Source organism: Procambarus clarkii, chromosome 48 (assembly GCF_040958095.1).
Source record: "Procambarus clarkii isolate CNS0578487 chromosome 48, FALCON_Pclarkii_2.0, whole genome shotgun sequence".
NCBI lineage: Eukaryota > Metazoa > Arthropoda > Malacostraca > Decapoda > Cambaridae > Procambarus > Procambarus clarkii.
The window spans coordinates 5,269,349-5,289,363 of NC_091197.1; the positions used below are offsets into that span (position 1 = coordinate 5,269,349).

The 20,015-nt window shown below is 38.7% G+C and overlaps 1 protein-coding gene across 1 annotated transcript in view; it reads left to right on the forward strand.

The window, feature by feature from the left end:
* The window catches only part of rod (rough deal), a 76,169-nt gene that overhangs the window by 10,618 nt on the left and 45,536 nt on the right, over window positions 1–20,015 (forward strand). Inside the window, exons 9-17 of the mRNA XM_045752777.2 lie at window positions 679–855; window positions 2,704–2,851; window positions 2,963–3,124; window positions 4,510–4,730; window positions 5,372–5,475; window positions 10,285–10,448; window positions 11,229–11,471; window positions 13,160–13,366; window positions 17,164–17,297. Of these exons, the coding sequence (XP_045608733.2) occupies window positions 679–855; window positions 2,704–2,851; window positions 2,963–3,124; window positions 4,510–4,730; window positions 5,372–5,475; window positions 10,285–10,448; window positions 11,229–11,471; window positions 13,160–13,366; window positions 17,164–17,297 (1,560 nt within the window). The remainder of the gene's footprint in view (window positions 1–678; window positions 856–2,703; window positions 2,852–2,962; window positions 3,125–4,509; window positions 4,731–5,371; window positions 5,476–10,284; window positions 10,449–11,228; window positions 11,472–13,159; window positions 13,367–17,163; window positions 17,298–20,015) is intronic.

Below are 20,015 nucleotides of genomic sequence, written 5' to 3' on the forward strand. Positions count from 1 at the left end.
TTTCCGAACTGCTGCCAAGAGTGGGACTGGCCCCCAAATACTTTTTTCTAAGCATGTAATACAGTGTAATGCTTAACATTTATATAAAAAAATAGATAGCATTCCTTGAAGTCAGATATATAGAAAGCACAAAAATAGAATAGATTAGTCAATGTAGGGGGAAAATACCATTTATCTTGCTGTATCATAGAAACGGTATTGACTTTGCAGGCCAGCTAGCCAACCCTTTCTCCTGAGGGAGTTTCAATATCAATGTACTTTTGCTTCGATAAAGGGCTGAAATTTTGATACTTAATAGTTTTAGTTAATTATAATCTGCAGTTCAATATTAAGTTAATAATGTTTATTAGCCATGTTTTAAATTGAGATCATGTATGTTTGGTCTTAAACTAAAGTTAGATGAACTTTGCTCATGCAAGATATAGCAAGGTTTCCTTCTGGAATGTTCTCAAAGGCTGATGCAATATCCTAGTTTCTTATATCAGTGACCTATGGATAATTTCTTTTGTTTATTTAATTTTACAAAACGGTGGAAAATATTCCACAGATGAAATCAGGATGCTTGTAAGTGTGCTGTAGATCATAGAGCTCAATAATTTATTGAGTACTGTACATGACTGTCATACTGTGTTGATTAGCAGGTGATAATAACTCTAATATTTTTGTTTAAATTTGCAGGCTGGCAAAACTCTTGATGAAACGCAAATTCAAGGCAGCTGAGGAGTTTTGTGACCGCTTTGGATTGAACATTGAGGAGGTTCATAAGGCACGAGCCAGGTTTTTGTGTGATTTGATGAATCCATGGAACATATCGGCTGTAAATAATACTCTAAGTGAGGTGGAGGGAAGTGGAAGGCAAGTTCTTCTGATATTTTATTATCATCTATATGTTATCTTGTCTTAATGCATATGTGAGAAGCATCGTATGTGAAACCTGAGAAATTGGTGAAAAATATTTGGCAAAAATAATAATATTGTGCAAGATTTAAGAATTCTCTGATAGTAGCAGAAAGGAACACAAGCTTAAATGTAAGAATGGCCTTAATGTATATTATACTAATACTGTAATTTAAAAACATTGAATATTATGCTAATAATATGAGTATTATACAAAATTATTAATTAGTCCCATTGTAGGCATTGAAAATATAGATATTGTAATAACTAAAATATGGATGAATGTAGATAAGAGGGATCTATTAGCTGAAAACTCAGTTAAGATACAGTATACAAACTTTTTCTCTCAGATAAAGTAGACAAGGAGTGGCTCTATATACAGTATCTGGAAAATTTAGTACATAAAGTACTGTACTGTCAAACAGGGAATCCAAACAGAGCCACACACACAAATCATTTGGGTAGAATTAACCAAAAATTAGTTATAAATGGCAAGAGAGTGAAAGGAAGGAATATAAAAGCAAAAGTACCTATGGTATCCAGATCTAATAATATTGCATTATAGATGGCACAGTTTTAAGAGAGTAAACTGGACCAATACAACAGAAAATGCAGAAGCACTCTTACAAGTGGCAGATGACTTTCTTAATCAACATATGGAAACACTTGAAATAATATATTTGACTCTGGCCAACAAGGAGACATTCGTGAATAACAGTGAAATAGGGAGCGAGTTAGGGAGCAGTGATCATAAGGAAATTAGATTTATAATGGCATGGAAAAGTAGTGTAAGAGAAAATGGTATTACAGCACAAATTTTTTGTAAAGCAAACTAAGAGGGATTAAGGAGTTACTTAGGAGAGTAGAGTTGGTAGACCTGAGCATGCCAGGTGGGTGCCTCACTTGTTTTACAATGTAGATTCAAATTGTAAATTGCTTAAAACACTTTTTAATTGAACAAAATTACTCAGAATAAACAACCATGGGATTATAAAACTTTCTGGAAACTATACAAATTAGTTAAGAATGGGGAACGATATTTAGAACAATTTATTACACTAGACTCGAGAACAATTACACAAGAATAAGATGAACAAATTGAAATTATGAAGTGCTTCGGTAGGAAAGTGAAAAATTTGCTCCTAACTAATTCATAGAATGAAACAATTTTTGTTGACTACTTTTGTTTGGTTTTGAGAGAGAGAGAATAGTTTTAATTTTGCAGGTAAAGTCTATTTAGCTATTATCACTAGTGAAGCTGTCATGCTCTTATTATACCACCTGTCCACAACACTCTAAACCATGGGGGTGTTGAGGAAGAAATGTACAAGACATACCGGTAATTGTATTATAATGTAGAGTACACTGAGTTCACTCTACATTACTCAATTATTTAGATATCTGTGGACTGATCCGGCACAATAATACAACTACAATAGCATGTGAGTTTAATATTGTATGTATATGCACTGCAAAGGACATATATTAGGAGAATCCAGAATTACAAAGAACGTCACTTTTCGATCGTATGCATTATATAAGGCAAAGAATTATTGTACTAGAAAATGGAAACGACTCGCAAAAGTGACCTACTAGGATAAGGGCACTTTAGTACCTGTACAACAGTTTCTTGATGTTGGAAAACCTTAGGAGGACAGGCTGTTCCACACAGGAAAAATATTGAAAGTTTTATTCTCTATAAATCAAATAAGGATGAAATCTAGGTCAAATGTCATAACTAATTGTTCACATATTTAAGATTACAGTATGTACTCTATTGCATCCTAATAAGATTTATTTTTTCAGTCTTATTGAGGAACTGTTGCTCACCCTAGATAAGATCAACGATTCAGAATTTGTGACTACTCTTTGCATCGAGGCGCCTTTACCCGATTTAATTATCACAAAGAAGATTCTCAATTATGCTAAAGAACGACTTGCAAATTCAACACAGGTACAGTACTTTGTAAATGTATGAACATTGGAATTATTACTCGTGGAAATATTTAATATTTTTATTTTATTTTAATTTGTGCTAAGATGTTCATGTATTACCATTTTTCAGTCTGAAGAAGGTGATCAGTTAAGTAGCTTAATGCAGCGTGTGAGTGAGAGCACCTACCGCCTAATAACCTTCCAGACCATCTTTCCATCTTCAGATATTCAACACTGGCTTGCATTCTCCCATACAGATATGCTTGAAGAGTTTGTTGAACACTTAAGAAGGGTAAGTTCTGGGGAAGCCCGTTGTAGCTTCCCGAATCAGGTAGCCACCGCAACTCTTCCAAAAAAAAGGAATTTCACTACACTTAACACTGGTTTCCTAGATGAGCCCCTTGTGTCTCCCTGAATCGAGGAATCGAGGAAGGGCTTGTCTAGAAAGAGGCATTTCACTACATTCAGCACTGGATTTTTTATATTTTTAACTCCTGTATATTACATACTATTTAGCACTATGTCTGGTACAGTCAATCACATGATCATGTACCCTATAAAATAAAACAAAAGCAAATTTACCCAGATTCGGACACCAGGCTAGTATCACTGGAAACAAAGACTGGGCTGGCCACCAAGGAGCAAGAAGGGTCTCTCCCTGACTATGACTAGACTGGACAGAACCCAGAGCAACAACTGAACTGTAGAAAAATGTATATGCACCTCCACCAGTCCAGTTGAGAGGCATCCACCATGAAAGCCTTGTGATTGGGGAACAGAGCCATGTAGGGATTTAAAGGTGCCAGTTCCATGCCGATATTTAGAGGTCCACCTCAGGGCAACTAAAAGTCTCGCAGAGACAAGAACACACCATCGATGATGAGTGGCCTGGCGATTGCAGGTCACACAGCCTTAACCCAGAGCCAAAGTATCCATGAACACATCAAGCGAGGGGGGTGGGGGGGGGGGGAAGGATGGTGCCACGGACTGAACCCTGAAAAGCCTGTAGAGGAAACCAGTGAAGCAAGAGCTAACAAAGGGAGGATAGAACAGGAGAAACTGGTACATTGCCTGGAGCCATACCATGGCCAGCAGGAAGACAACGTATACGAAGTTCAGGCACCTGCAGTCACTCGTGAGTCATCAAGGACCAATCCAACACCTAACAGACAAAAATAAAGGTGGAACAAAGCCACCAGAGGCAGGGACAAAGAAGCCCATCGAGAGTTCCCAATGAGGTCTAGTCAAATGAGGATTCCGTGTGTTTTGAAAATTTGAAAATTAGAATTATCCAGCTGGTGAATGGTGGCAACTGGCCATTGCGAAGAGTTTTCAAATTTGTAAAGCTGTTTGAGTCAATTTCTTTGTTTTGTGAAGTAGATTGTTTTCTTCAACTTTTAAAGTACTGTACTGTAGTATTCATATTTTACTGCATTTTTAAAAACCTACTTTGAAGGGAAGGTTGAGTTTTCAAAACTACAATGAAAGGTTAAAAATGATTCCATTCCAGTAACTGCCTATACTTGTTTAATTCTCAATAATATATAATGAGAGAGTCAACGACAGTAGTGACTAATATTTTAATTACATTTGTTTTTGTCCCTTCTGCAGTGACTACTATTATTTAGTTTTTGCTTTTTATTGGGCAATAATAATTGTGCACATGTTAATTTGCAGGGAAACTTGGACGTTGCATCAACAGTGTGGCATCGGCATCAGTACGAGTTCAGCCAACATGTGGACCAGGCGTGTGTGTCTCAGATCTTGGTGGCTTTCCCACATAATGTACCATCTTCAGTACTTTTGAAATGGCTGCCAAGGAATGTATTGGGGGACCTGGTGAAGCTCTGCCCCAGCTCAATGGAAATAATTGCCAGCTGGGCTGACAGTAGGGTCAAGTAAGATGATTGTTCAGTGTCAGATAATTGGGCATTAAATGTCTTTTAATTATATTTGTATATGCACTATTGAGACCCCGTTATATTGGAGCAGGGCTCTTGCTCACTACTTTTAAATTCAACATTTGAGAATTATTCATCTTCTATATTTTGACTCCTGTCTTCAGTTTTTTCATCCAAACTTTCAGACATTTTGTAATAAATTTTTATCTTCCTTTCAAACTTTAGTTACTCAATTATCTATTGTTAGTCATTAATGTGTTTACACCAAATATTTAGATTATCAGCTTTATTGACGTTATTAGACTTGCTATTTTTAGTAACAAGAACATAATCTGGTTAAAACCATTTTAAATTCCAGCTGATGTTTCAGTTGTACAGGTAAATGTAATGGGAATCTGTCAGTTGTACAGGTAAATGTAATGGGAATCTCAGTTGTACAGGTAAATGTAATGGGAATCTGTTGTACAGGTAAATGTAATGGGAATCTCAGTTGTACAGGTAAATGTAATGGGGGGTCTGTTAGTTGTACATGTATGAAGGCTAAATTTGGTATGTAATTAGATAAATCCAAAGTTTGGAAATATACTAATACAAATCTGTTGAAATAAAAGTTCTATTTCCCTGTTATTTATTTTCAGGAGCTTGGAAGTTGTAGAAAAGGCTGCGTGGCCTTCTAATGGATTAACACTTGCAAATACCATTATCTCTGTTCTGGAAAATGTTGCTGCTGATTTCCATGCAGGTATGTAGCTGTTCGTGACTTTGGTTGACCATTTTGTTCATGTTGGTCTAGTGTTCTATTGTTGTCTAATACAGTTGCTGTGCAATACTGCCAAGAGATGCTTACTAAAGGTGTTCACAAACCAATTTGTTAACAGATAGCGATATCGATACTGTCTTATCGATATCGCTATACCATACCACAAAAAGACCAATGCAGTAGTCTGATACTAATAGTTAATATTTATGTTGGATGTTAGAGCTGTACACACTGAGTTTTTTTTCCTTAGCTTGAATCCATGTTATCTCTTGAAGTTGCAGGCTTCAAGAATTCTTTGTCAGTTTTGCCGATTCCTGTTACCATTTTGCACATAGTGATCATATGACTTCTTTCTTCCCTATTCTTGCTTTGATATATTTAACAGCTCTAGGGCCAGATTCACGAAGCAGTTACGCAAGCACTTAAGAACCTGTACATCTTTTCTCAATTTTTGGCGGCTTTGTTTACAATTATTAAACAGTTAATGAGCTCCGAAGCACCAGGCGGCTGTTTATAGCAATAACAACAGTTGATTGGGAAGTTTTCATGCTTGTAAACTGTTTAATAAATGTAACCAAAGCCGTCAAAGATTGAGGAAAGATGTACACGTTCGTAAGTACTTGCATAACTGCTTCATGAATCTGCCCCTAGCCTCTCCTTGTAGCTATTGTTTTCAAGTTTTTGTAGCCATTTAGTTGCATGTCATTGCACCTTTCCCAATTTATTGATGTACTGCTTGAGATATGGGCACCATACAACCACTGCATATTCAAATTTTGGTCACGTCAAAGGTTGTGTACAATTTATTTAATATTTTGCTATCTATGCTTTTAAAAGTGACTCTGAAGTTGGAAACCATAGGCTCCTTGCTCAGTATTCTTTGTGATCTTCAGATGACTTTTTCTATCCAGAACTGCCCCCTAGATCTTTCTTTATCAAAGTTCTTTTAAGCTTTTACACATAATTTATTGGTTGTGTGTGACTTATTTTTGTCCAATTACACATTCCATAATATTACATTTATTCATATTAAATTCCATTTGCCAAGTATTACTCCATACACTTATTTTGTCCAGGTGATTTTGAAGGGCCTGACATTCGTCTAAGTTTTTTATCTTTCCTAGTATCTTGGCATCATCACTAAACATGTTTATATAACCCTGTATTCCTTCTGGTAGATCGTTTATACTGTATTCAACATTAATGGGTGCTGAAACTGAACCCTGTGGAAGTAGACATAATCCCAACACTAGCATCAGATGCTTATGTGAATGGGATAATGTCATCAGCATGTGGGATGTTAGCAAACATAAGAACGTCATTTAAGAAGCTAAACGAGGAGGCTTTCAAGTCCATGGACACTGCCTATTATGAGACCATTACTTGAGTATGTAGCACCAGCATCTTGTGAAGCATAAGCAGAAACTTGAAAAAGGTCAGAGGTCTACAACTAGATTAGTACCAGAATTGAAAGGCCTCAGGTGTGAGGATAGGTTATCTTGAGATGATTTCGGGGCTTTTTAGTGTCCCCGCGGCCCGGCCCTCGACCAGGCCTTCACCCCCAGGAAGCAGCCCGTGACAGCTGACTAACACCCAGGTACCTATTTTACTGCTAGGTAACAGGGGCATAGGGTGGAAGAAACTGTGCCCATTGTTTCTCGCTGGCGCCCGGGATTGAACCCGGGACCACAGGATCACAAGTCCAGTGTGCTGTCCGCTCGGCCGACCGGCTCAGGTTAAGAGAACTTAGCCCCATAACCTTAGAGGAGAGAAGAAACAGGGTGGGTAATAATAGTTTCGTACAAGATTTTGAGGGGATAATAGATAGTGGATAAAGGAAGCCTATTTAAATTAAAGAGAGATAGGACAAAGAGACACCTGTGGAAGTTGGACTTGCAGTTAAGTTTAAGGAATGTGTGGAAGTTCTCATTTCCTGTACAGGAGGTAGGCAAATGGAATGCTTTGAAGGAAGAGGTTGTTGAAGCCAATTCTGCCCACAGCTTTAAAATAGAAATATGATGAATACATTAATGTTGAGGGAGGTAATAACCATGCCAGGTATGAATGGCTAGGTGGCAGGACATAAAGAGGTCGATCTCACTCCTTTGTAGTTAGGGAATGAGATAGGTAAGCACTAGTAACATTTCTCGAGTCTGATACAATGCTTCTCATTACCACCCTCATTTTTCTGCCGGTTAGGAAATTTGTTATTCTTGTCTTCCTGTCACCTCCTCCAGTATGTTCCAGTTACCAATTCAACCTCTTACATGGGACTTTGTCAAAAGTATTTTTTTTTTAGGTCCAAATAAATGCAGTCAACCCAACCAGCTTTTTCCTGTAAAATATATCTGAGTCTATTTTAGAAATTAAGTAGATTTGTCACATAGGATCTTTCTGTTTGAAAACCATACTGTGTGTCTTATTATATCACTTCTCTCCAGGTATCCTTCCCATTTGGTTTTAATTATTTTTTCTAGTGTTTTGATTGCCACGCTTGTCAATGGTACAGGTCTATAATTACAAGAGGGTCTTCTTAGTGACCAGTTTTGTAGACTAGGAACTATATTTGCCTTTTTCCACCTATCTGCCAAGACTCCTGGACATAAAGATGACTGAAACATCAATAGAAATGGGGTGCTCAGCTCAGATGCTCCTTTTCTCAGAACCCAAGGTGAAACTCCATCTGGGCCAACTGCCTTGTTTCTACCTAGCTCCTTAAGCATCTGTTCTACAACATCTTGAGGCACTTCTATATACCTGTTGTGCTATATAATTCTATATATTCTGTTGTGCTCTGAAAATTGTATTATGTCTAGTTCTCTGAAAACTTCATTTTTCAGACACACTTTGAAACTGTTTAGGCTTTCACACATTTCCTTGTCATTTTCCATGACTTGGTTCCCCATTTTGTAATTACCCAAGTGTAATTACAGGATAAGAAGTGCATTCATAATGTCGTAAGTATGTTAGGCCGAAGCTAGAATATGCAGCGGTTGTATGATGCCCATATCTTGAGAAGCACATCAACAAACTAGAGAAGGTGCAAAGACATGCCACTATGTGGCTCCCAGAACTGACGGACAAGAGCTACAAGGAGAGGTTAGAGGCATTAAATATGTCAAAACAAGAAGACAGAAGAAAAAGAGGCAATATGATCACTATGTACAAGATAGTAACAGAAATTGTTAAAATTGATAGGGAAGACTTCCCGAGACCTGGAACTTTGAGAACAAGAGGTCATAGATTTAAACTAATTAAACAAAGCTGCCCAAAAAAGTCGGAAAATTCACTTTTGCAAACAGAATGGTAGACGGTTGAAACAAGTTAGGTGAAAGCGTCGGTACTTTCAAAGCATTATACGACAAAGAGTGCTGGGAAGATAGGACACCATGAGCGTAGCTCGCATCCTGTAATTACACTTAGGTAATTACTGTACTCATGTCTTATCTATAATCTTTTTTGCGTAGGATGTTTTGATGGGTGTGATGGTTTTTCTTTCGTTAGTTTTGTGATGCTGCAGCTCATTATATTGCCATTCTTCTGTTTGAGTCACACACTCTTGGAATAAGAATACAAAATTTGCACTATGATGAATTTATACAGTATACCTGGGTGTTAATGTTGCATTATTCTAAAAATTATTGTATTTGGCAATAAATAGGTCAACCAACTAAGCTGTAATGCTGCAACTAAGCTGCATCTATTGTTGTATCATCATGAGACTTTATTTTACCTGTAAAAAAGGCGCTAGAATTTGATGGTATGTGATTGGCTGAGCACCAACAGTTCAGCCAATCAAAATGTGTTTAGTAACATGATGTAGTCACCAACTAGTCCGATTAGCTGGCACCAGTGTTATGCTTGGCTTTGAGCTCCATTAGGAAGAGTCTTGCTCAATTTACCTCCTAGCCTAGTTTCTAGGACTCTACCAATCTGTTAACTGAATCATGGATTGACCTCAGTGTGGAGCTGGGGCCTACTTGGACACCAACTGTTAGTCGAGGCTTTCTCACATATGGAAGTAATGTCTACTGGAGAGTTTTGCAGACTGATGTGCAAGTCAAAAGTGGATAGCAATTATGACTTGCTTCCGTGGTGAAGATGTCAATGGGAGTGACTGCCAGCAACTTGGCCAAAGCAGCCTATGCCAAAGCAAGTCATGAACTGATTCTATGCCAAACAAGGATGGTGGGGATATTTATTTTGTAAAATGTTTTGAATATAGTGATCAGCAAATTCATTACAGTGAATGGGGAAACTATTACTGTTTATACTAAGTATTGTTTGGGATTTTATGGCTAGCTGCCAGTGTGAAAGGGTGAGCACTGTAGCCCAAAGTCGATAGGAAGAGCCAATGTATCTCGATGGGATCTTAACTTGCATGATTGGGTTGTGGTGAAGCTTCCGTACAGTTAAAGATTGTGTCAAGAGAACGAAGAGGTTAGCAAGTAAAATAATTATTTAACTGGAGCCAACATTGTGAGGATAGAGAGAGAAACTACCAACATCTTCAATCATTAGCCCTCTATTAGACCAGTGTTCAATCTACAACTCGTAACATCCACTGGTTGGGGTGCCGACTTTCACATTTGGGGGTTAGACTATTATATGATTATTTAGTTGGTGGCACTCATTAATGACTTATCTTATTTGCCAGGGTGAACTTGATGTGTGTGCAATGAAGCATTTTATATAATACATATGCTGTATATATAAACTATATAATTTATCTATTTTATTTTATACAAAATAATGTTTGCACAATGTCCTTTTGAATCTTGCATTATCTAGGTGGTAACATAGAGGTGCAGATGGCCGTTCACGTTGCCCAGTGGAAAGCTCACAGTCCGACGTCTGCGCTCTACCATCTCCGACAGACGGCTCTTGCACTCCAGGATTTACAACTGCTAGCAGAAAATTTTAGAATAAAAATAGAGTTCAGTCAGTATACACAGGTAAGCATTTTCTTCACTAATCAAGAATTTTACAAATGTATATTTGCTTAGAAAGTATATTTACTAGAATTTTGTGCATTTTTATGATTAGTTAATTTATTACTAATTAATATACAGTATATAGTATTTCTTGCCTATTAATATACAGTCGAATTTCCCAAAACAACACATTACAGTATTATGTAAAAAAAATAACAAAATAGTGGCACAGAATCTGATATAGAAGCCACACTTCCATCTAGGTAAAAATCTATGTAACCTGTATAATGAATCTTGAGCCAGGACTGTCTTCAAGATGATTCCTAGCCTGACCCAGGTGTAGTTAATGTATGGTATGATAATTGAGCAAGGACATCAGTACCCTTCCCCACACTGAAAGTTTTATTCTTCCATGCTCATTTGTATTGTCCATCCCTTGCAATGTATAAATTTTTCTGAATTTGTAGCAATTGATCCTTGAAAAGGTTCTTGTGTTGGGAATAGTGCGAGTGATGCGTAGTTCATCCAACATGGGAACATGTTCATGAACATGGTGAACATGTTCATGAACATGGTGAACTTGTCCATGAACATGTTGGCCTCCATAAGCCTAACAGGCTCTCTGTCTCCAACAGTGTAAAATATTTATATTATTTGGACCAAAATATTTGGATCATAATGTCGTCATCTCTTCAATTTCTAGTGTGGTTTGGTCAACATATTTGTGTTATGTTTTCTATATTTAAAATGATTTTGTGTAAATTAAGTTTTCTCTAATAAGTTCCTTTTCTTGATGAACAGGAAAACAAAGAGGCTGTCGTAGCAGCTTTACTGGACTGGCTAGTGTGTGGTGAGGAGGTCTCCCCCTTAATGAATGGCTTTTTACATTCATATCTGATTCATCACGAGCTTGATCACGATGGCACTCTGGAACACTATGTGCTGGACACCTTGGCCTCGGCGGATCAGGACTGGTGGGCGTGGCAAGAGGCACCATGGGAGGACAAGCTTTATGCTGTCATAGATGTCATATCTGATGCTCAGGTCTAATACTGTACTTGTCTCAGCTTAGTTAACTATCTTCTTATCCTTTTTTAAACATTAATATCTATCCGTCTCTATATATAGGTTGGACACCTTACTCCCTCCTGGGAGGTCCCTACCATGGGGGTGGCCACAACAGTAGTTTCTCCAGGAAGCGCACTCAATATTCAAACCTTTCATCCTTATCAAACTCTCTAACCCCATATCTTTTCATATATTGTTCCACTCTTCCCATCCAACTCATCTGCCTCTGGCATATGATCCCCATATTGTACCTTTGTACAACCACCTTATTAAATAGTTATGCATGCTACTATCATGTCCTTGCCACAAGCACAGTGCTTGACACTACTGATCATGTAGGTGAGCACTACATTTATTGTCTCCTATTTACTCTTACCACATCTATCATATACAGTACTTCCTCACTGCCATATGAATCCCACATGCATACACCACCTTCTTTTCTGACAAATAACACACATAAAGAAATAACTGCTTGTTGTCTTGAGCAAAACAATAGCAAAAAAAAACTATTCATACACAACATTAATGTCACACATTTTTAATCTTTGAAAGAGTTATTACAAATCAAATAAATAAAAAAACAAAATTAGAATACCATAATGCAGATGTTCTATGCATGGATCTTACAAAATTATTCTATAAATTTAACCATGTAGTGATAGCCCCAAAAATGAGGTCCAAAGGAATAACAGTTAAGTGGGTCAGTTCAACTTCTTGACAAACTGTTTACAAGGAGCAACACTAGCTGTAAACTTAAACAAATTAAGTCTTAAGTACAGTGACAAGCTCAGCACCTCAAGGCACTGTCCTTGCACCAGTACTTTTCATATCCTTATAGAATAAACACAATTACAGAACATCTTTGTCATCTTTAAGAGGTGATACCAAAATCAGCATGAAAATTATATGAAAAAGTACAAATATTAATATAAGTCTTTTACATGGTAACAATATTTCAGGATTATTCCAAGACATGAACAAAATTAAGAACTTTAACAGAATACTGGATAAAAGATGGAACTGGACATCCTTATAGACAGAAAATGGCATGTAAATGATCTAGGAATAATAATGTTGGAAACCTAATGTTTAGTGGGTATAACTAAGGAGGTGTAGCATCAGCCAATAAATGATTGATGGTGTGGATTATGAGAAACTTCAAAGAGAATACTGCTATCACAATGCTCCTACCTTTCATATCACTCTTGCTTTCCTGCCCTGACCTGGAAGGCCAGGTTCCCCAATATGCACGAGAAAATAACTTGCAGACGATGACGTCGTTTCTTCACTTTCTGATGTGTGGTTTGGTCATCAAAATAACAACCTACTCAGCCAAATTATATAGTAGGAAATGCAGTAGAGGGCCAGTAAAGAATAGAGGTGTCACAGAGAGGGCTTTATGAGCATCAGGCCCAAAGCTCTTCAGCCTCCTCCCATAAAATATTACAAATAAGTTTGAGAGATAAGTCGCTGAAGTTTATTTGGCCTCCTAAAAATGTTGGTATTAAAACAGTAATGGGACATGTTCTAAATGGTTATAAAATGGTAATTTGTCAAATGTAGTAAGTTTGAACTGTTTAGAAGTAATTTTGTATTAATATTAACCTTCAGAGAAGCTAGTTTATAATTATTAGCTTTTTCTAATAAATTTTGTATTTTAGGTTCGTGCACAATGTATCCTGGAGTGTATTCGTGTGGCTCCCGTACCCTGGAGTATTGGCACACAAGCAGTGTGTGACTTAGGACTATCCCTTAATACCAGCCTCAGCAGTCAACTGGAGGATCAGAGGCGTTTAGTGGACCTCAAGTTGGTGTTAAGAAGATATGGTCTCCATCTCACTAATATAGATGATCCAAGAAATGCTGAGGCAAGTTATCACTTTACAAGTTAATATAAAGTTTGGGTTGTAGGGAAGTTCACTTTTAAATACAGCTGTATATAATTATACTGACATTTAATTAAAGTACAGTGGTACCCTTGCTTATGAATTTAATCCGTACCCAGACCGGACCGGGAGCCGGTCGGCCGAGCGGACAGCACGCTGGACTTGTGATCCTGTGGTCCCGGGTTCGATCCCGGGCGCCGGCGAGAAACAATGGGCAGAGTTTCTTTCACCCTGTTACCTAGCAGTAAAATAGGTACCTGGGTGTTAGTCAGCTGTCACGGGCTGCTTCCTGGGGGTGGAGGCCTGGTCGAGGACCAGGCCGCCGGGACACTAAAGCCCTGAAATCATCTCAAGATAACCCAGAGATAGCTTGTAACCCAAAAATTTGTTACCCGAAACTAATTTTCCCATAAGAAATAATGTAAATTTAATCCGTTCCACACTCCCCAAAATATTAACTTCAATATTTCATTCATAATAAACACAAATATTTTGTACTATAGTATGTACAAGTTATAGCTTACCTTTATTGATGACTCTTGTTGGCGTATGGAAGACGATGAGGAGAAGAGGTGTTAGTGTTTGGAAGGGGGAGTCCCCTTCCATTATAACATCAGGTAGTGATGACTGCTCTGGGGGTACACTTTCCTACGTTACCACTGCATTCCACTAGGACCTGGTTGTGACTCACTGCTTGTTTGTCTCACTAAGAACCTTTCCATAAAGACTTGTTTTCCTCTATGGTCATCCTCACATGTGGTTTTCATAGGTTGAACCATACCACTGACTTTTTGGGACCCATGGCATGTTATATAATAATTATTTTTATGTTTATAAACCAAAAAAGCCAAAAAACAATGAAATTCTTGACAAAGAATTCAAGTGCGATCTTCACTACACAGGAGGCACTGTTAAACTGAGGTGTGGTTGTCCGTTCCACCAGGAACCACGTGCTCGGTCGACCCATACGTGTATCAACAAACTCGCAATTCAAGGCAAAGCTCGTAAACTGAATAATATTTTACGAAGAAATTGAGCTTGTAACCCGAAAAACTCGTAAATGGGCATTCGTAAGCCGAGGTTATCACTGTACAGTATATGAATTATTGATGTTTATTAAATGTTAGGGGTAGATGATAATATAGCAAAGAGATTGCCTGGAAACCTGAATCTTCAGATTATTAGGATGAATTACAGTCATTTTCAATCTATTTGGATATTATAGACGAGGTCCAAACTACCAGGTGAAAAAGGCAGCTTGATTATCAAATGACAGCCTTTGACAGTCATATCAGTAATGCCTGATGTAAACATGTAGTCGTAGTAGTAGGCATCCATCAGTCTCGGGAGACTATGGAGTTGCACTCTGGGTTGTTGGTCTGGAGTGGTCACTCCAGGGCACAAAGCCAGGGTAGATTGATGGGGAGAAGCTGCTACCCATGCAGCAAGTTCCCCCTCTCTACAGCATTGAAAGTCTCCAGTAGAAAGGCAAATGCCAATACAATTGGTTCCAGCGCTGTTGCAGGAGCTGTGAACTCCAGAGTTGACCTCGAAGTTGGTGAAGAAGGCACAGGGACTCTAAACCCGGAGACAGCCGTGGTTGGGGCCGGAGAAGAACCGCCCCATCAAGATCAAGAACGACCCCAGCCTCCTGAATCAGAGACTGGGCCGCACAAGCCCCAAGAGCTGGACATCCCAGTCCCACACCTACGGGTTCCAGATAGAGATCATCACAGCCCTCTTTTCACCTGAGGTCGACTTCCTTCAAGACCAAGCAGAAGGAAGAGTGATAATTATTAAATATTATTATTATAATTATTATTATAATTATTATAATAATTATTATTATAATACTAATTGTAATAATAATATAATTCATTAAAATAATATAATAATAATATAATTCGTGTACAAACGTTCCAACATGTCAGTGCTTTAATAATAACATTAACCTAATAAATATTTACCTATAAATCACTTTTGATAAATATACTTACCCATAAATCAAATATCAGATTTTGAGTGTAAATATAAAGATGTTTCCTGAGGTAAAGAAACTTATTGTCTTGGACAAGATCCTGCAGTTTCCATGGCAGGTCAACATTCTGCAATGGTACAACAGGAATTTTTAAATGCTTCTTGTCAGGTAGTAATCAAACCTGTTCACCATCTTTAATGCTCTTGCGAGAGTGAAAGTTCCTGGAAGTTGGATTGCTAGGAAAGGCAGAGCGTTATCTATATAAATAAAAATGGAAATGTTCGTTTGTGCATAACCGCTAATCTCCGAAAGTTCTTCACCGATTGCTTTGAAATTCTCACACAACGTTCCATTCGCATCCTAACAGGTTTTTATATACATACTATATAGATGTCATGTCTGTGACGGTAAAAAACATGATTTTTCTGAAAAACTGTGTTTTTCAAGTTTTTCAAGTGAGGGAAATCATGTCAGTGATTTTTAAAACCTCTTTACTGATTGCTTTGAAATTTTGACACAACGTTGCATTCGAATAGGCGCGCCTTTTTATACATCTACTCTATATATACCTCACCTGTGACAGGGAAAATCATGCTTTTCTGTGAAGAGGCCCTTCGGCTCCCCAGAGCTATACTGGGCGGATGTGTATATATTAGACTGTGGCAACAGTCAATCGAAGAAGTTCTAAGCCTACTGGGGACCAGAGCCAGAACTTGGCCCCCTCAAGAGAGGCACGAGGAGCAATGGCCTAAAGACACCCCTGTGTAATTGGAAGCAGTCTTTGTCTGCCATCTACCAGGTCAGGCACCCAGAAAGGTAGGAATTCCAAAACAAACTACTGCTGATCAAATAAATTGCAAACCGAAAGCTGAACTAGCAACAGTTCTAGCTAGCAACTAGCAACATCCCTAATCAAAACCAAGGAAACAAGTATGACGTCACCACAAACGCCGTGCATCCGTCTGCGCAACCTCCCCTCCCCGGGAGGGAGATGGGGGTGTTCCCAGACCTCCATGCCGGCAACTCTCCTCAGTTAAAGAGGCTGTTATGTTGGTGACAGTTGATCGCCCTAGCTCCACTCTTTACGCAGTGCTGCAGTGCAGTGGTGGTTCTGTTCTGGTGGTGGTGTTCTGTTTTGGTGGTGTGTGGGCCAGACGTAACACGATTACTGCAGCTGCATGCACCTAGGGCCGCCTTTCCTAGGTGCCCTGTAAGTACTAGTACTCGGAGACTCGGAGGCTCCCCGGCATCCCTCCCTCCCTCCGGTAGGCGGTTTTTCGCGTTTTTTGATACTCAACCTCTGAACTGAGGATAGTTGCCGGCGTGGGGGTCTGGGACCCCCTCTTCCCTTCCCCCTCCGGGGGGGGGGGGGAGTTACGCAGATGGATGCGTGGCAGTTGTGGTGAAGTCATGTTTGTTTCCTTGTTTTTGATTGGGGAGTTCTGTTTGCTGGTTTGGCTTTCGGTTTGCAATTTATTTGACCAGCAGTAGTTTGTTTTTGAATTCCTACCTTTCTGGGTGCCTGACCTGGTAGATGGCAGACAAAGACTGCTTCCAATTACATTGGGGGTGTCTTTAGGCCATTGCTCCTCGTGCCTCTCTTGAAGGGGCCAGGTTCTGGCTCGGGTCCCCGGTAGGCTTAGACCTCCTTTGATTGACTGTTGCCACAGTCTTATACACATCAGCACGGTATAGATCCGGGGAACCTTCGGATCTCGACAAAAAAATGGTGTTTCATTACACTCGACGCTAGTTTTTTTAAATTGTCCTTTTATGCTCCTAATGTTCATTATTATTGCAGATGATGTTAAAAAACATATTGTCTCATGATGAAGGAAACGAGATGGAGGACGCTCTTCATGTGGTTGCTGCCTATAAACATCTATCCAAAGTAGATGCATATTTTATCAGGTCTATTTATCTCCTTAAAACAAGGTATACAATTTTTTTTATACATTTCAATTTCTTGTTTATATATGTGCAGGTTAGAACATGTTGCAATGGTCATAAGTCGGCTCACAGTCAATTGGTTTTGGGTGTGGTTTCCAAGCAGGACGAGATGTCTTGGAAATTTTACGTCTGTTCACCTACCAGTAAATAGATACTGGTTGTTATGATTGTTGTGGGTTTCATCCTGGGAAAGATCAGTTGTTGGCTTTTGCTATATATCTCACTTTTCCGTTCTCATGGGATAGAGACATGAGCCCAGGGAAAAATAAGAGAGTAATGCAGGAAAAGAAACAAAAAATTACTTAGAGTAAAGCTTTAACCATATCCTCTTTCCTCTACATCATTATTGTACAACTGTTACACTCGCAAGTGTATCAATACCAATATTTTGACCGATATGGGTACCAGACTATTATATTATATTATGCCAACACTTGATACTATAAAACCACACATACTCTGATATTGATACACTCTCCACTTGCTAATCCGGACTATATGAAAAGGACCCCCAGCCCAATTATCACATTTTCCTGATTAACGTACTTTTTCACCTCTGAGTCCAAAAGTGACCGTTTCCAACTATTTTTATACCACAAACAACATAATTTGAATTGCCTTGCCACATAAAATTATATAATATTTAACTAGAAACCTCAACTTACCTTGTTGTTCGTCTTCTTGATTGATGCCACACATCTTGAAGTTAAGAATTCTTGACAATTTACGTAACCTATACTAACACAACACTAAAATTAACACTTAAAATTATTGTACAGTTCATGAGGCAAAGTTAGTTTTGACTGCCAGCTGCTGAAGCCTCACTTGTTGAAGGCACCTGGCTTGCCTGTGACGCCTCACTGGTTGAAGGTGCCTGACTTGCTTGTGATGCCGCACTGGTTGAAGGTGCTTGGTTTGCTTGTGACGCCTCGCTGGTTGAAGGCGCTTTGCTTGATTTTCTTACCATATAAAAAACCAATATAGCTTGCCTACTGTGTTCATTGGCCTGTTGTATGATCAGCTCTTTGGTTTGCCTCAGGTGTTTCCAACTGTTTTGCATGTTTCCAACTTCTGGATGAGCACAATTGGATGAAAAATTAATTAACAGGTCAACAGAAGACATGAGTAAACTGTATTTTGCTGTCTGGTGTTGATTCTTCACTGCCTTCTTCATCCTCCTTCTCTTCGTTGACCTCACCAGTAATAGACTGGAGAATCTCGTCTTCACTCATCACACCATATCCTGGGTCATTAGCATCTCGTTCAATCCAATCAACCACATCCTGTCTTTCTAAGTTTTCGTCAGCATTTCTGAACATTTCATGGATTTCATCTGTAAATCCTTCAAAATTCATTTCTTCATCCTCCTCATTGCTGACCGTAGATGTGAGGAGTTTTTTCCATGAATTCTTCAAAGTCGATTCCTTTACTTCACTCCACACCTTGGCCCAGTTATAGATGGCTTCCTTGATGGAATAGTTCTTCAAATTCTCTTTCTTTTTTTTTTTTTTTTTTTTTTTTTTTTTTTTTCCTCCCTGTTATCCACACAGAGTTCCACATCTTCCGGAAGAGGTAAAATCCCCAAAACTTCATTGAGCTTCTTTTTGGTGTACAATGTCTTCGTGGCACAGATAACTCCCTGATCCATAGGCTGGATGAGAGAGGTTGTGTTAGGAGGAAGTGCCATACACGTTATCTTGCCTTCATGTGAGGTTAACGTGTCAATTCTGGGGTGGGCTTGCATTATCAAGCAACAGCAAAGCCCGAACTTCGCTTGACCTTACTTTGAGTTTCTTAACTTGATAGTTTTGGTTGATTTTTGGTTTGGTTTAGTTTTTAACTCTTGGTTTCTTTGATTTGCCAACGATTGCACACGTGATTCGGTCTGTGCTGTCGGCATTCGCACACATCATGGCCGACAGCCTGTCCTTGTTAACCTTACGGCCTGGCACACAACCCTCACTCCTCATAGCTAGAGTTTTTTTCTGGTAAACTCCTCCAATACAGACCAGTTTCATCAGCATTATAAATTTTATAAGAATATAAATTATTTGACAAAATGTATGTTCTTAATTTGTTTAAATGGTTCTACACTGCTTGTATCTGCACTAAATTTTTCACCGACAATTTTCCTCTTCACAGTATTGTGCCTCCCTTTGAACCTTGCAACCCACCCTTCACTAGCTTGGAAATCCTTTATTCCAAGGCTTTCTGCAAACCTGCTTGCAGCATTTTGTATTTCTGGGTCTCGAATTGTCACGCCAGCTGTGTGGTGCTGAGCAAACCACTTGTACGTTTTCAAAGTTCTTCTACCACATCCTCTGGTAGTGCTTGCACCTTCACTCTTACTGGTTGAAATGTATTTCAGGCATTGCTCTTTTTGTTTCCTTATATTAGAAACAGTACTAGTACCTTTACAGGTATTAAATTCCTTGGCAACACTTGAAGTCGACTGGCCTCTTACACAAAGTTGTACAACATGTAACTTGTCTTTAATTGTTAGGGTAACCTTTTTCCTCTTTAACACCTCCAGAATGATTGATGCTGCTACCAGACATAGTCTTGGCAAAAAATGTTCAAAGTTACTATGAAAACAAAAAAGTTATTTAAAAACATATTTCACTAATGGCGCGGCACTGTGGTATAATGCAAGGGACGGGAGCACAAGGGCTGTTTGGCTTGACCAGGCCTGGATGGGTCCAC